General features: G+C 39.3%; 1 protein-coding gene across 1 annotated transcript in view; it reads left to right on the plus strand.

The window, feature by feature from the left end:
* NEBL (nebulette) overlaps window positions 1–18618 on the plus strand; it is a 112792-nt gene that overhangs the window by 8781 nt on the left and 85393 nt on the right. Inside the window, exons 4-7 of the mRNA XM_077772479.1 lie at window positions 6727–6760; window positions 7291–7401; window positions 16490–16591; window positions 17635–17736. Of these exons, the coding sequence (XP_077628605.1) occupies window positions 6727–6760; window positions 7291–7401; window positions 16490–16591; window positions 17635–17736 (349 nt within the window). The remainder of the gene's footprint in view (window positions 1–6726; window positions 6761–7290; window positions 7402–16489; window positions 16592–17634; window positions 17737–18618) is intronic.

The raw sequence follows: 18618 nt of genomic DNA on the forward strand, positions 1-18618 counted from the left end.
ATTGCAGCCGTGGTAGGAGGTTAAAAAGATTTGAATAAGGGAGCTCTGTGCATTCAGGTTCTAGACAGCACATTCTGACAACTTGTATTTTCTGGAACAGCTCAATTGTCTCATTTTTCTCATGTTTTTCTTCGCCGATCAAACCTACGAAACTCTCAGTACATACAAACAGATTCACTTTTAAAAACATGCAGGGGTTTAAATAGAAAAATACTCATTCTTTCCTTGAGAGCCTCATTTAAAGAAAATCCCTGATAAATTGGATTTCTCTCTCTTCAGAATATGTTTTTCAGCCTAGTATCTAAGGTTAAAATGGGCTTTAGGATTTTAAATTAATTCTGTTTCTGAAGAAAGTTTCTTTTTATTCTCTTTCAGTATTCATAGTAAAAAAAAAGAAAACTAACACNAGTGAGGTGTGGTTTTCTGAAATTGTTATAATTATATATATATAATATAAATATAAAAAATATATATGCATTTAACCTAATATAATTAGTATCTTAAAATAGATTAATATTTAAAATGTATATTTAAATATATTTAGCAAAATAATTGTTTATCTTGAGTATCACATATCGCATGAAAATTAGAAGCTGCTAACTGATGTGTTGTCCCTGGTGGAGTCACAGAAGGTGAAAGCAACGTGCAAATTTGTTATCACATGATGTTGTTTTTCTCTAATCCCATCCACAACTATTATTTGGACAAAGTTTCATCTTATTAAGACAGCTTACTTAGATTGAAATCTTACAGTGGGTATTAAAGGGTTAATGGTTACATTCAGGATCCGCAGGGCTGTACTTCCTCCTTTAGACCCGCAGTTCCTGAATTTCCTTTTCCTGGGATTCCGGTTTCCATGTAGATAGAGCATCTAAGGTGGACGTGGCCATTTTAGTGATTGCAAGCTGCAGGTGACATTAAGGACTGTCATCCTATAAACTCATTTTGAATCTGGAGGAGTCATTTCCCCCTTTTGTACATCAAGACATAAGGAAATATGTAATGCATTTCATTTGTTGTATTTCTTAAAACAGAATTTCAAAATAGAGTATTTCACCTTTCTCATCTTGCTGTTTCATTTTCTTCATAGCACAGGTTTTAAAAAATTTTTTTTTAACTTCATTGGCCTGTTACATGGTTCCCTAAGTGACATGAGATCAGGGACCTCACGTGTCTTGTCCTCTGCTCTACCCCTGAGATCAGAACAGTCCTTGGCAGACCCGGATATTCTGTAAATACTTGTAAAATGGATTTTGTTGAATTTGTTGATTCCTTTTATAAGGAAATGTTTCCTTTTGCATATTCTTCATGCCACATTTTAGGTTAAAAATAATAGTGAACACATAGATGTGCTTACTATCTGTCAGGTGCTCTTTTGTGCATTTTACATATATTTATATCACGTAACCCCTATAACTACTCTGTGAGATGGCCCCATTTCGGAGATGTGGAAACCGAAGCACAGAGCCCAAGAGCACACAGCTGATAAATGGCAAAGTCAGCACCTGAACATGGACATGGCCAGTCCAGCTCCAGGCACTGGGTTCTTTTTTTTTTTTTTTTTTTTTTTTTTAAGGTTTTTTTTTTTTTTTTTTTTNTTGGCTGAGGCACTGGGTTCTTAACCATGCACCGTATCACCTCTTTCTGCCACTGTTTTTCATACTAAACAAGTTTACTTCTTTGGAATCTTTTTAGTTTTAAGTAGAGGGTAATTTAAAAATAGTCTGAAAGTAAAGTGCTCTTGAAAACTTCAGAACATCATTATCTTTTGCAGAGCATTTTTAAGTACTTGATTATTACAAATTTAAATGTCTGCCGTGGCCTCAGCTTGGCAGTAAGCTAACCTCAGCTGTGCAACAAGAAGCTAAAAATATATGATATCAGGGTTTTGCATGGCTGACCATGACTAATGTGCCCCCCTTTTTTCCTTGCCAACATCTGGTTGCCTACCCACTTGCTGATAATACGGACTACTCTATAAAGCAAATAAGTACAACACAACACTTGATATGTGGCAAACAACAATTATACAAGAGAGAAAGGATATTCTAGTCTTTAAAAAATTTTTTTAACGTTTTTTTATTTTTGAGAGAGAAAGAGAGACAGAGTGAGAGTTGGGGAGGGTCAGAGAGAGAGGGAGACACAGAATCCGAAGCAGGCTCCAGGCTTTGAGCAGTCAGCACAGAGCCCAATGCGGGGCTCGAACCCACGTACCACGAGTTCATGACCTGAGCTGAAGTCGGATGCTTAACTGACCGAGCCACCTGGCTCCCCAAGAATATTCTATTCTTATTTTTATACTTGGGAAGGTAACATTGTCAGATATTTTGCTATAAAAATGTATGACTTTTCTCACCTTGTTACGGCAGAAGTAGAGCTATAGTACACAAACGCGTGCAACATAGAACTTAATGTGAAAGGTAATCCATACTGTATATTGTAGAATCTTTTTTTCCCCTCCAGAATAAGTTGTCACTTACATTGTTAACATGTGTTCTATGCATAGCACGTTATAGTAGAGTGTACACCCTGGGAAGGATATGTGTGTGCTCCCAGCACTGCCCACTATTGTAATTAATCACGGGACTTGTTAGGAAGGAAAAACCTGGATTCTGAATAAAGAATCTATTTCAATGGAATGATGTAATGTAATAACCTTTCAATGTAATAACATTTCTTGAGATGTGTGTAAATCACGTTTATGTTGTTACAGTTGCAGTTCTCAGAGCTTACCAGGTAGTAAGACTGGCAAGGAAGTAAAACTATTTGGCAGTGTCTGAAAAAATTAAACAACTAACCTTTTACTGTGTCCAGATAGTATCAGATTTGTGGTAGGCTAAATTATAGTTTTAGACAGATTCTGGAAGTTCATGGTGTTCTGGGTTCTAATGAAAAGTCTCCTTAAACTTAGGACACTGGATCAAAATATTATGTTAACATCAATTTGCAGACATTGTCAGATGCTTTCATTCAAACTGGAATGAGAAGGTGAAGTTAGCTAGATTAATGCTCCTTATAGAAAATGACTAAGAGGAAGACACACCTTTTAAAAAGAGAGAGAGATGTAGAGGTTTTTGGAGGCCATTTTATCAGTTATCCCCCCCTTAGAAATTTTATAAACAAAGACCACAGAGAAGATTTCTGGAAATGCATGGACCATGCCATGAAATGGTGAGATCCTCCCCAGGGCTTCTTCAGGCAGAGGCTCAATAATCTCTTATCACAAAAGTAATACAGGCTACTTAGGAGTCTGAACTCAGGAGATGTTTGACAGCCTACATTTTTATCTGTAGTGGCTATGGGGTCCTGCTTCAGTACTTTCAGGGCTGTCTGTGCTGTGGGATTAAAAGTGCCATTTACCTAGACAGTAGTGGTAAAACATACTGAAGTGAGAAGTGTATACAGGTCTCATGTATATATATGGTGTAAGTATATACGATGTTATCAGATACATAGGATAAATGTATACACTACCTTTATAAACTTATTTATATATAAGTATATAAGACTATCGCCAGGTGGGGCACCTGGGTGGCTCAGTCAGCTAAGCGTCCAGCTCTGGATTTCAGCTCAGGTCATGATCTCATGATTTATGGGATCAAGCCTGGAGTTGGGCTCTGTGTTAACAGTGTGGAGTCTGGAATTCTCCACACCACTCCNTTTGGGTGTCCACTACCAAAGTGACTTTAATTCTCAAGGTATGAAGAAAACAGTGCTAATTTAGGCAAATGACGCACAATAATGACAAATCCTAAGAAACCGAATTTAGCAGAAAATTTATTAGCTTGACATAATTTTCCATTAGCTATTTTAAGTATGAAAATTTATATGATAAATTAAAGTTCAGCTGCCTCCAATTTGATGTAATCTTAATTCTAAAGTGGTGCTTAGTAGCAACTATAAATGAAATGACTTAATGCTGCAAGTAGAAAATTACATAGCCTTTTAAAGAAAGGGTGCTTTTTAAAATTGCTCTTGATGACTCACCATTTCTGTGATAACCGACTAAATGATCAGCTGCATTGGTTGTGTTTATAAAGTCACAAGTACTACAAACTAAACCAGGCACCCAGCAAAATGGAGATAGTACATGCTATCTCCTTTTATTTAAGAAGAAGGAACAAGTCTTATAAAAGTTTCTTCTTGGCTTAATGGACCTGGCCACCCATTAAACTCTTCCTGCTTTCCCCCAAAGTTACAATATAGAATGTAGTGAAACTGACATAATGGTCTTTGTCAACTTAAATGGTGGTTCTTAATGGGCTTCCTGTTTAACATATCTAATTGAGGAAGATGTAAAGATGTGTTCATGAGAATCAGATATCCTGATGGATTAAATCAATGGACAGATACTAAGAAGATGAATTATCCCTGGAATAACATGGGGTACTGTGTGTGAGTCCTGATAATCAACGAGATATGTAGGATTGGATGTGAGAACAGAGTGGGACAGAACTGAACAAGACTTAAGGGCACTAGTTAACAGAAATCTCTCTCCCTTTTTAATGTTTTATTCTTAAGAGAGAGAGAGAGAGACAGCATGAATGGGTGAGGGGCAGAGTGAGAGAGGGACACAGAATCGGAAGCAGGCTCCAGGCTATGAGCTGTCAGCACAGAGCCCAACGCGAGTCTCAAACTCACAAACCATGAGATCAAGACCTGAGCTGAAGTCAAACACTTAACCGATTGAGCCACCCAAGCACCCCTGACAGAAATCTCAACATAGCTGTCAAAAGGAAAACATTGTGACCTATGGGTGCGTGAATAGTAGCGTATAGTGCACAGGAAGTCACATAACCTGGCTTAAATTGGACAGTTCTAATTAGGAAGGGTCAGACCATATCTGGAACATTCTGGCCATGTTAATAAAGAGATGGCTTAATTGTGAATTGTGTGGAGGAGGGCATTTGGGGGGGAGGGGTTCAGGGCCTTCCTCTGTGCAGATGGCTTGGAGGAATGGAAGTCATTGATAGCTGTGCACCCACATTTGAAGTTCTGTCCTGGAAATAGACTCCTACCTGGCTGCTGGGGGAGGACAGATCGGGGTTTCATTAAAGGAGGAATTTTGTGTCCCGGCTTTCACAATTTAGAGACTGTGATGCTCCAGGGTGAGTTCTCTTTCATGTAGAAGTTTTCAAAAAGAACTTGGTAGGGGAGCCAGAGAGGGGATTTAAATATTGATAGTTGCAACAGATGACTTTGTTTTTTATGGTAAATGTCAATGATTTTATTTTTTAATTTTAGTTTTATTTGAAAATTTTTTTAATATTTTACTTATTTCTGAGACAGAGAGAGAGAGAGAGACGGCGTGAGCAGGGGAGGGTCAGAGAGAGAGGGAGATACAGAATCTGAAGCAGGCTCCAGGCTCTGAGCTGGCTGTCAGCACAGAGCCTGACATGGGGCTTGAAACCCACAAACCATGAGATCATGACCTGGGCCGAAGTCAGATGCTTAACTGACTGAGCCACCCAGGCGCCCCTGATTTTATTTTTTAAAATTAATTTTGCAATTAGCACTTTAATCCTCTAGACAAGTATATTATATTTAAGTTAAATGAATGGTAAATACTGTTTATTAAGACCCATGAGGAGTTCATGAGAATATTTTTATTTATTTTTTGTTTTAAAAAAATTTTTTTTTATTTATTATTGAGTCAGAGAGAAACAGAGCACGAGCAGGGGAGGGTCAGAAAGAGAGGGAGACACAGAATCCAAAGCAGGCTCCAGACTCTGAGCTAGCTGTCAGCACAAAGCCCAACTCGGGGCTCAAACTCACCAACCGTGAGATCGTGACCTGAGCCGAAGTTGGCCCCTTGACTGACTGAGCCACCCAGGTACCCCTATTTATTTGTTTTTTAAAGTTTGCTTATTTTGAAAGAGAGAGCTTGGGAGTGAGTGGGGGAGGGGTGGAGAAAGAGGGACATAGAGAATCCCAAGCAGGCTACATACTGTCAGAACAGAACCTGACATGGGGCTTGATCCCACGAACTGTGAGATCATGACCTGAGCCAAAATCAAGATTTGGACATATAACTGACTGAGTCAACCAGGCACCCCATTTTTTTTTAAGTTGAGAACATTTAATGCATTCATTTATTCATTCATTTGTCAAGCATTTATTGCCTTTCTACATCCATCATTCACTGTGGATATGAAAAGATGTATAAAAAGATAGAGACATAGCTGTCAAGGAGCTTGTAGTAAAAAGTTTTCTCTAAGTTTACTTGTATTCCTTTTCATTAATTATTAGATCTTGTTTTGTTCTTGGTGAATACTCTTCTAGTTTTTCTCTTTAAATTGCCTTTATTCTCTTGTGTCAAGTTACTCTAACTCCATTTACTGTTTTTTATTACAGAGCTTTTAATGTATATTTAAAATTAATTTTAAAATCATTCATTCCTTTCTGTTTTATTTTCATTCTTTCATTCATTCATTCATTCATTGAGCAAAGAGTCATTCGTCCTTACTCTGTACTGACACTATTTTGGGTTCTGAGCATTCAGTGAACTAGGCTCTAGTTCTAGTGAGGGAAGACAGAAAATAAATAATTCCACAAAAACAGAAGTAATTGAAAATTGCAAGGGAAGTACATAGGATTATGGAATAGACTCTGGGGAAGGGGATAATTTGTGTGTTGTCTTCTGGATCTTCTTTTTCTAACTCTGTTGTTGAGTTTGGTTACTTCCATTTTTGGAGTAGTCATTCTCACACCTTCTCTCCACCCCAGGAGGGAACATATTGAAGTAGTGGCAGTGGATGTTGTTGGCATGATGCTCATTTCTCTCACAGAGGACAGGCCTTGACATTATCTCAGAAATCTGCCTGCATGTTATATTGTCTCCCAAAGGTTAGGGCATTTGAGGTTTGTGTTATAATATAGCTGTGCCTACAGAAAATTATAACAACTAATTCACCTTTAAATGTCTGATCATTTCCCCCCACTTGGTCAGTTGCTTTCACAAGATTTAAACCTTGGGCATTTATGACCCCAAAAGGCTCATAGTTTTGGAAGGTTTCCCCAAACCGCCACTGAGATTTAAGCTAGCTGAGTATGGGTGGGAATGTCAGCATATGGATTTTTGAAATAAACAGTGAAGAGTTAAAATTACAAGTCTAACCTGAAGCACTAATGTTAATGCACTGTATATATTCTCTCATTATGGAGGCTTAGGCAAATATGTCCATCATGGTGGCCTTCAAAAACACAAACCCCTAGAGAAACACTGAAATTTAACAGGTAAGAACTGAATATACCCATGAATGAAACTAACAGTGATTTGTGTTCTTTAAGGTTGCTTATAAGCAGAAGCACGATGCTGCCAAAGGATTCTCAGATTATGCTCACATGAAGGAGCCGCCTGAGATCAAACATGCCATGGAGGTCAATAAACACCAGAGTAATGTAAGGAAGCCATCCTCGCGATTTTCTGGGGAATCGTAGTTCACCACGTGAGGGCTAATGGAGATGTTGTTGAAATTTAATTATTACAGCTCTCTTCTTCGAAACGGACTTTAAAATTTCTTTCTTTTTTTTAATCTCTCAGTGTTCAGTCAGAAGTCCTTCTGAATTATTCTATCAAAAGCGTTAAAACCTTGTGGAATGCCTTTAAAATGTCAGGTACTTCCAGATATTAGAGATTGTGCTTTGGACCTGTCGGGTTACTAGCATTTCCTAGAGTGTCCTTGACTTGATGGTGAAGCTCCCATAGTGTCCATTCTAGAATTACAGAAGAACTTGGAGAAAGGGCCCCAGAAATCACTGGTCCAAGAAAGAGTCACAAATGCTAGTGAGATTCATACCTCCCCACCCCCACTACTGTTTCTTTTGGAATGTATATGAGGAGCAAATTGTTAAAGACCCATGGAGTTCATGACCCATGGAGAACATGAAAGCAGCTGAACAAGCCCACAGAAAATGAAAATGAATTGTTATTTGTGAGAGAGAGAGAGAGAGTGCATGAGTCGGGGAGGGGCAGAGAGAGAAGGGGACAGAATATCCAAAGCGGACTTTGTGCTCATAGCAGTGACCCCCATATGAGGCTCTAACTTGTGAGATGAACTTGGACACTCAACTGACCCAGCCACCCAGGTGCCCTGAAAATGAATTCTTTCATAAGTTAGCAGATTATAAAGTTGTAAGTTAGCAGGTACATCAAAACTTCCGTATGTTTATTCAGTGACCACCACTATCCTGGTGGCCTAGAAGAATAATTTCATCCTGAAATTTCAGTGGAAGCCTCTTTACCTCCCTGTTATTAGTTCTTTGCTCTCTAGAAAGAATGTAGGAGCTGTGTTTGGTTCTTTACAGGTTAGAATGGGTTAAGAGAAAGGTGTCTGCCTTAGTTAGGCCAAGAAACTCCCTTTCTTTGGAAAGTATCCGATACATCTTTGTCATTTCACATGGGCTCTGTCCCACTACTTTGTTCCCTTAGTAAATGGTGCTTTGCTGACTCTGTGTCCCCAGAGCCCCAGCTGTTTAATGTCTCTTTGCAGGTTGGCAACACTTATCTGATATTAAATTGTAATAGGTCAATGCTTAAGTAAAAACTGAGTGAGGTTTTACATTTTAATTCAGATGTGTAAACAGATGTCAATAACCAGATAGTTTTCTAAGATGGCTTAACCTTGATAAGAGATGAGGAAGCTATGTGTCTATAATTACCAGCAAGGCCATTTTAAGGGGGTGCTTCGTGAGAACGGTTTGCTTACAGAATGAGGATCATAATCATAATAACTACCACTTAGCGAGCAGTGCTGCACAGCAGGACCTGTGCCAAGACCCTGATCACTTCCAGGGCTCGCAAAGTCCCTGCCCCAAATCTGATTTTGTAGATGAAGAAAACGAGACCAAAGGGTCCAACTCCCAAGTCCACACTTTCTGTGACGCTCTGCTACCTCCCTCTCTCCCTCTTGAAAGTCACTGGTTACTGGTCAAGATTTTACATGAAGTATTTTTTTTTAATATTTTTATTTATTTCTAGGAGAGAGAGAGAGAGAGACAGCGTGAGCAGGGGAGGGTCAGAGAGAGAGGGAGATACAGACTCTGAAACAGGCTCCAGGGTCTGAGCTGTCAGTCAGCACAGAGCCCGACGCGGGGCTCGAACCCACGAACCGCGAGATCATGACCTAAGCGAAGGTCGGACGCTTAACCGACTAAGCCACCCAGGCGCCCCTACATGAAGTATTTTTGAATGTGGGGCAAAATAGGTTATCATCAGAATTTAGATCAACAGATTCAAGGCGCTGCGGGAAAGAAGGCGGCGGTGGTGGTCCGGGAGGGGCCGGACCGCATTACACAGACCCTCGGGAAGCCTTTTCCAACTCTATAATTCAATGAAATTCAAATACGGAAGTTCCTTATCATAGGACTGGGGTTATTATTTTAACTGTGCCTTTTCTTTTAAAAGGTCTTTGATTGAGGGATTGAGGGAATAGAGTATAAAGGCCTTTTCTCTTCCATTCAATACTGTGTACTTATGGGAGAAGGGTGTATTGACTTACACTCCTCTGCCTTCTCGGCTCAACCTTTACATGCAAAGTTTGTACATATAATAGGATTTAGAAAGTGTTTAAGACTATTTACTCAGATTTAAAGTGAGAATGATATTTGTATTCTACCTGTGAAGTAGTTGATATTCCCCTAGAGTCAAGGCACGCAGAATAATACATTTGTTGTCCCTACAATATGAAATTTAAACATAGGTCTTGAAAGCCCCAGGAAAGCAGATACCTCTCTTGGCTTGTAGGTGAGGCGGCCGCATCTTCACGGAAGACGAAACCTCGTCTCCCATAAAACTTCGGCCCAGTGAATCTCATCTGCAGAGAACTAACTAATAGAATTACCCTTTCATAATGTGGAGTGTTGCTTTACATTGTGCCCATAAATGATGCGATTTAATTTAAAATAAAGTGTCTGTCACATGTACATCTGATTTACCTAGAAATAATGCGAGGAGACATCTTTGCTTGCTTTATTATGTTTCTCCCAAAAACAAGTGAGCTTTCCACTATCTGTTAGAGAACCAGGAAACGAGAATAGTGGGACTTTAAACCTTGTAATTTCTGCCTTCTTTCAGCTCAGACTTTTATTAGAACATCCATCAATGGGCTTAAGGGTGTGATTTTTCTTTTAGAATCACTCTCTCCCTCAGGCCTTGAAAGGCGAGGACTCCAGTGAGGGTCATCTGAATTCTCACCTCTGCATAACTGAGGGTTTCAAGAGGCAGACTATTCGAGGTGTGCTAGTCTCTTTTGTCACCCCCAAATTCATTGATCATGGAACTGGGGAGGGGGAGCAATCTATCTGAATAGCCCCCACTGTAGCACATAATAGAAAAGGAATTTGGAGTCAGACCACATGTTGCCTGGATGACCTTGGGCAGGTTACTTAATATCTCCAAATCTCAGCATTCCCATCTGTAAAATGAAGCAGTGATCATCTACCTCACTGGGCTCTCACGAGTGTTAAATGAGATGGTATATGTGAAGGACTGTGCAGAAGAGCTTCTCCATAAAATAGGAGTCATCTTTGGTCCTCCTCCAATTTTCAAGGGTGATTTGAGAGGTTAGGATGATTTCATCGTCAATTGGAAATAATTAGAAGAGCTTAAATTTTGAAAAGAGCCAACTCAATATGAAATTTATATTAAGAAGCATTAAGGTCAGAAGGGCATGTTCAAAATGTTTCTGAACCCATATAACTACCTATTTTGTTGATACTAAAGTCAAGAAATTATTAAAACCAGCCAATCTAAAGCCTTTCGTATCTTAAGGGATGTACCTCTGCCAAATTCTTCTAATGTAATTAGAGGAACTGGAGATAATCTATCCTGTTACTTTCCCCTAAAGATGGGGTCGAAATGAAAACATTATTAGTTCCCATCAATCTTATCAGAGACATGAAACCCAATAGTTCTGAGGGAAGTCAAACAAATTTGGAACTGCCATCTTTGGTTTTGCAAGTAATGTGGTCTGTATAGACTTGGGATGAAATTGGAGGGATGAACTTTTCTAAAACACCATATTGGTAATCAGTTCAATGCATATTAGAAGGAAGTATTCAGCAGGGGAAACAAGAGACTTAATGTTTTTTTCAAGCATGATATATATACTTCCTTGATGGCAATGGAAACTTATCAGGAGATGCAATTTCTTTTCCATCAGAAAGTGGAAAAGCTCAGCGATAAATCAGTAAAATGATACTGGAAAAACGTTCATGGTTCCATGTGATTGGCCGACGTGACTTACAATAACGTCGTGCTTAATAAGCACTTTAGGACTTAGTATTAAAATAGGCACATTAGTATTTTGTTCATCCCTAAGAGTAGTTAGTAATAGCCATTCTGCCTTGTATGCAAGATTACGGCGGTGGTAAAATTAACTCATGAGTAAAAAATGTCCATCAACTCGAAAAAGATTTTTGTAGACAAGACAATAATAAAGATGATGAAGATAGAGCTCCGTATTTTCCTCCATCTTTTAGGAGACTGAAAACTTTCCTGCCTTCTTATGAATATCAGATCCTGCATAAACTTGTATATAAATGGTTTACATTCTCTCAAAAAATCATATTTGCAATGTAAGATTTTACTAGTGTTTTACATACAGCGTGCCCAGACAGAAATAAGGCTAGATGGAATTTCCAGTCCATGTGCCTATTGGATGACCCCTGGGAGCTGTTCTCATGTGAGAGTTTTTGATGAGTTAAATAAAAGTATTTCTTGAGAATGACTTGGCCAGTGCCTTAAGATATAACTAAATACAGGCCACACGACTCACTTCTGCTCCACAAACTTAAAAGAGGTACATCCAGGGGCGCCTGGGTGGCTTAGTCGGTTAAGCGTCCGACTTTCGCTTAGGTCATGATCTCGCGGTTCGTGGGTTCGAGCCCCGCGTAGGGCTCTGTGCTGACTGACAGCTCAGAGCCTGGAGCCTGTTTCAGTCTAGGACTCCCTCTCTCTCTGACCCTCCCCTGCTCACGCTGTCTCTCTCTCTCTCCTAGAAATAAATAAAAAAAAAAAACATTAAAAAAAAAAAAGAGGTACATCCTGTCTGGTCCCTTCTCACCAAGAATCATGTTACCCTTCGCCAGAGTAGCAAAGGGAGTGAATGGTTCTGGGCCAGTTGGATTTGATTTCTTTAAGTCTGCTCACCGGCCCTCACCTCTCAATCTTAGCATCTCCAGCTACCGAAATCGGAGCCTCTTACTGGCCAAGCCTGACCCAGAACAATACAAGAAGGGGTTCTGGAGAGCTAGTTCCAGTCTTGGAAGGGAGTATTGACGATGCCTGGTTGGGAACAGCCAACCCAGCACAATAAGGATGGATGATGATTTAATGCCTCAGTGCACGTAAAGTGTTAAGAACAAGGCTTGGCATGTTGGACCCTCTGCACAAGTGTTTAAAAAAAGCCAAACATGTTAAAGAGGTAGATTACAAGGAACAAGCTGAGCTTAAAAGACAGTAAAATGCTGAAAGTACAAGTGGAGGGGCGAAGTGAACGTGGCAAGATAAATTCAAAAACAAATTTTGACGGAATTAATATCTTTATTGGAGGCAAGGAAGAACAGATTTGACACTGCAGAAAACCATGAAGTGGAGATTGTTATTCGGGTTTTTCTAGATTTAGCACCAGAACTCCATCTCAAGTTAGCTAAGGAAACTATGAGAGGTTATTGGTTTACATAATTAGAAATTTAAACTACTTCAAGTGTAACTGCATCCAGAGGCTCACAGCGTCCCTGGGACTCTTCCTCTCGACCCATCTCGTGGCTTTGCTTTCGGATGGACTCTCTCTGGGTGGTCTCAAGATGACAGCTGGTGTTCCCCAAATCAAGTCATTCCCACAGCAACTGATCCCACAGAGAAAGACGGCAGCTCTTTCTCCCTCAGCCTCAGATGCACCAGTGATGCTGGCCCTCCCTGGGTTACGTGTCTGCACTCTTATTGATCGTGGTTTCCAAGGGGCTGGGGTATCTGATTGGACAAACTGTCATGTGGCTATTTCTGTCATCAGGAGGGTAGGCTGCATTGGACAGCCCCACCACATCACACGGAGTGAGGGAGAGGCAGTTGCCAAATGAAAAATCCCAGGTGGATAAAAAATAAAATATAAATGTCCATTACAAAGGAAAATGACCCAGATACATGGGAAAGGGCAAGGAAATAAATTTAGTGGGGAAAAAAAGGAGGAAGGGATCAAGCAGGTTTAGTAATAATTCTAGGGGTCCCTGAGGAAGACATCACGGCCACTCTTTACAGATATTATTAAAAAGGTAAAGTTTATCTTGGATACAGGATCGATGTATAAGAAAATGGTCATCATATGAGAATTCCTTTATTACCTTGTGTGGGATCTGTGGAAGGAAACGATCAAACTTCATTGAAAGTTCTAATAGAAGATTGAAAGAAGCAGGAGAATAACATCTTCTCCTGGGAATAGGCTCTAATACTGTTGAGATATTTTTCTCCCTAAATCATTTTGTAGGTTGAGTGCAATGTCCACCAACGTTTCGTTGGCTTCCTGTTTGGAGTTTACTAGAATTATTCTAATGTTCATTAATGAGAATAAATAGTTAAAATTAAGGAGACCTTGGAGATAAAAGAGTAGTCGATGGAACTGGGTGTAATGGATAGAAATCCTTATAGTCGTGTGTTCAAGAAATGTGTGAGTGAGGCAGTGACTGGTAAGTCCTTCCTGTGCTACCTGGTCCATGATGAATGGTCTAAAATGGAGATTATTATTAGTGTTATTATTTTTCTTCCTCTTCCTTCTCCTTCTCTCCTCTCTTCTGTTTTCCCCCCTCCTCCTGCTTTTTGCTCCTCTCCTATGCTCTGAGGATGCAGTACGGAACAAACCATTAAACAAAACAACGTAAAATCAATAGCTGGCCTTCAAGTTTGCACACATCCTGGGCTGATGATTTTCAGGAGCCCCCTACTTTCTTCTTCTTCAACAGTATTCTATAGAACCCCGTCTTGCCATGAGAAGAGGCCGGGCAGTCCACCGTTCCAATACAGTTAGCGCTTAGGGTTTGAGTTTATTCCGGAAATAGGGAAAACACCATATATATTCTTTGACCTTCCCCTGCCAGACCTCTCTTCTGCCACGTCCCGGTTTTATCCTTCCTGGGTGCTGACAGACTGCAGAACAGAGCAAAGACGTATGGCAGACCTTTGAGAAATGTCAGGCGGGCCCCCCTGGGGCCGGGCAGAGGGTTGGGAGGAGGAAGATGGGCGGTCCCCTCAGGAAGCCATGTTGTCACACCACCAAGTTCAGCCATCGTTGCTCAGAGTGCAAGCCAGGAGCTGGCTGCCCTGTGCGCCCCCCTCCCCCCCCATACAGCCCCGCTCCCACAGGGTAGCCCCACGCCGTGATGTTCTGGAAGATCTGACTAGTGACCAGGCTTCCACGCTGCTCTCCTATGTGGCTCCGTGGCGTCCGCTTGTTTGAATTCGCAGCTCTTGTCAATCTTAATATTTGTTTTGAGTCACATATGCCGGCCTCTAATTTGCAATTTCCGTGGATGATGGGGCCCTATTCAGAGCTCTGCTCCTGCTGCCTTTGTGCCCTCACCTCTCTTCACGCAGCCATTAGGCTGAGCAGCATATAATTACATAACCCGTGCAAAGCTTAGATTTCTGGAAGGTTGCAGCTCTTTTCAAAAAGTAAGGGTTTCCATTTTTATCCGCATTCTTTTCTAAACAAAAAGACATTCCCCCCCTGTGGTTTTCGTATGAATGCAGTAACTTAGGAACAGTTAGTCTCGTAGGTGGGTAGTAATTTCGGTTTGTTTTCACCTGAGAGTCGGTTTTTGTTTACACAGCTTGTGTTTAACCGAGTGCAGGCTGAGGGCGATTGGCCATCCTTAGTGCAGGAGCATGTTGCTATTGGAAGCCAATGAAATTGGCTTCATTCTGAATCCCTACAGATTTAAAATTCACCCAAAAATGTAACTCAGGTTTCAGCTCATTTTCATGTTTCTTTTGCTACCCATGGGCACACAACCTACCTGAATTACATGTGAAGATAAAGCCTATGAAAACAGAAATACCGGAGAAAACAGATGTTCTTGCTGAAATTATGCTAATTCTATTGAAGTTGTGTTTACTTGGTAGACAGACTCATGATTATAAACACAGTTTACAAAAACTAGTCTTAGTGGTGAGGCAAAAGCAAGCCCTTAAAAGAATAAATAGAAATGTATATAAACATTTCACTGAAATGAAATAATATAATGTGTAGGGAGCCTATCAATGTATTATTGCATTTTCATTTCTTATGCCTGATAATTATTTTTGAAGGAAGCAGTGCAAATGGTTTTTAACACTACCAGACTGAAAAGAAAATAACAAGATATATTGATATTATCGAGAACACTGGCTTATATCGATCAACAGGGAATTCATTAGAATGCAGAGTCTTGAGCCCCGTTTACCGAAATTGTGTTATGTAGGGCTGGGGAGGACCTCAGGAATACAGTTTTTGAATAAGTACCTTAGATGATGCTATTGTAAAAAGTTTGCAGGCAACATTAGAAATATTTGCCTTGTACAAATGTGATTAATTGTGCATTTTGTATAGATATTCAGTTGTAAGTTTCTGTGTCCTATCCTTCTAGGCCTTGAAAAAATGAAGGCGGGTCTTAGAAATGACCATTGCTGCACTCTTTGCATTAGAACTTGAATAGAACTAGTGGACAGATTGGTGAGGTGTTGACCGGTAGAACATTTTACCAGTTTTGATCTGGTGTCTCTTCCTGTTTGTCAGTCGAATTAAAATCTGAATAACCACCATCATCTAAAGTGGGTTTGGTAAAATTTACATATATTCTTCTATTTAAATGTCTATTTTCCACACTTCAGTTTGGTTGTATCTCATCTGCATTCAGAGAATGAATGTTCCTTAATGTAACTGCTTTTATTTTTTGGAATCTTTGTGATGGTAGTCGCTAGATGATAAAACTATCAGTACCCATGACTAGTCTTCCCACACGTGGGCATTTTAAGAGTCTGGATAGAAAAGGAAGAGAAAGCCAGAGAGGAACAGCTTCACACTTCCCCACCCCAGGAAATGATTTTCTACTTTGATGGGTTGGGCTTAGCCTGTGTCCACTGGGGGTCAAGACAGTGTGATGGGCAAGTTAAAGCCCCGACACACTTACACACGATGACATGCTTATCAGGGTGGTCTGTGTAAAATCCTGTAAGATTGGTTTTGTACCAATATCTTGGGCTCACATTTGTTATGTTGTAAGAGTCCAGTTCATACGCAATAATGCTAGTGAGACTTAGGTATGGTAGAAAAAAGAATATCTACTCAAATAAATGTTGTGCTTAAAAACACTTGAAAAAAGTTTATGGTCAGTGGGTTCTCTAAGATGATTTATTTATTTAGCCCAGCTAAATAATTTTATAGACATTAAGTTTGGTAGTTACATAAACTTCTAATTTCTTTTTCTTTCTTTCAATCAAAACTGTCTCTCGGATCAGATTTTTTACAGAAAAGATGTGCAGGACACCCATATGTATAGTGCGGATCTCAACAGACCAGACATCAAGAAGGCAACAGAGATCTCCAAGATCATAAGCAATGTAATTTCTCTTTCTTATCTTGGGCAGAAATGATTTCTTAGTTTTGCAAGAGACAGCCTGTGGCTTTGGTAGTTGAATGGTTAATTTAATTGGTGAAAATAATTAATCTGAATTAGTGACACCTCATTTTTTTTGAAATCTGAATTATCCACCTGACTACATAGGCTATTCCGGTATATGCAGAAAGTGCTCAAAGTTGCCTTGACTGTGGCCACTGCTGCCATACTTTTAGAGAAGTAAGTGCCATGTGAGCCTAAGGTAACATTCAGATGCCTCAGCCTGAAAGTCAGCTTTGTCAGTCATGGTCCAATATTCTCTCTCGCCTTACCTTGTCCCAAAGAATATCACTTGGCCTTATTCCCATCATGTTGCTGTTAATTGTACAGATACTTTTTGGCCACCATTTACCCTTGTACATTTTGTACACATCGTGGCTATTTTCTTATCTTCTCCAAGATATCCTTCTTGGTTAATACCATTTAACTTAAACGTACCTTTGGACCTTGGTTAAAAATGATGACCTAACCCAAACCAAATATCTGGCTAATGTAAACTATACTCACCTTCCAAGTCAGTAACTATTTACTAAATTTAACTTCACATTAACCAAATAAGGTTAGATTTGCTCCTAAGATCAAGCGAGCCATGCAAGCTATCTGCATGCAGAATTTGGGATCTCAGTTATCCAGAAAATGCTTCTAATTTTTTTTCAGTGTTTATATAGAAACTCAACGATGATAATGATGTCAGAGTACAAAGATTCAAACTAGATAATTATTATATTATATATTAGGTAATTATTATAAACTATTATAAACTATGTAATTATTCTATCATATTATACTACAAAAGGTTTGAGTTTATTTAAATAACCATACTAAGTCCATTTTCCTCCCTAGCAGTCAGCTTTTTAGCATTTGGTGGATTGTAAGGCATGTTTTATTGTGGACTGACCATCTATAATATTTTATTTCAGCTAATGTTAATGTAATTCTTCATTGGAAAGTAGAAATATTTAACATTCTCATATTTATGCATTTTAGGCAGAATACAAGAAAGGACAAGGAGTAATGAATAAGGAGCCTGCTGTAATTGGAAGGCCAGATTTCGAACATGCTGTGGAAGCTTCTAAACTTTCTAGTCAAGTAAGACTCTAGTGATGATTCCACAATGATTTTATTCAGAGATTTTGTTTCCAATGGCACAGAAAAATATTTCATCTTAGGTGATATCTTTAATTGCAAGAGTACGCAAAGATAAGGTTTCTGAAACCCTTTCAGATAGGATTGCAATAATTATAAACTTCACGAAGGGATAAAAATAAGTCCAATTTTAAGCGTAAGACAAAGGTTTCTTTTCTCCTGCCTCAAATTCTAACCCTTTTTAATGAGGTTGGCCATGTTGTCACATTTCCTAGGATTTCAAGAATTCAGCAATCCTGATATCAGTTAGATTAGATTACACCAATAATTAGATTGCTATCTATCTATACACACATACACACACTTTTTAACTTAGTAATAAAATATCCATTTCAAATGCTTTCGTTTAATCACAAGATAAGAGAGAGGTGATCCAAATGAAGGAAACTTTGAAATCTTATTGGGGAGCATCAACCAAGACCTGCAAAAGTATAAAGACAGGTCATGTTTTTGGCTGAAAGTCTCGGTAGATAAAAACTGCAATTCTCCCCAAATTAATATATAAATGTCAGGCAATTTTAATTGCACGCCAATAGAATTTTTTTTAAAGTATGGATAAATGATTCTAGAGTTTGAATGGAAAGGAAATGCCTGAGAATAGCCTTTAAAAGTATGAAAGTCAAGACCAGTGAAGAACTTAAGTTACGAGTTACCATAACATAATATAAAACCACTGAAATTAGGTCAATATGGGATTAGTACAGCAAGAGATAAAATGATCAGTAGGCTAAGCATAGAGAATCCTGAAATAGGTTCCAATATGTGTAAGAATTTAATATACGACGAAAGTGTTGGTCCAAGCCAGTGGGAAGAAGTTGTATTAGT

The sequence above is a fragment of the Crocuta crocuta genome, unplaced genomic scaffold (assembly GCF_008692635.1).
Source record: "Crocuta crocuta isolate KB4526 unplaced genomic scaffold, BGI_CrCroc_1.0 scaffold96, whole genome shotgun sequence".
NCBI classification, from domain to species: Eukaryota; Metazoa; Chordata; class Mammalia; order Carnivora; family Hyaenidae; genus Crocuta; species Crocuta crocuta.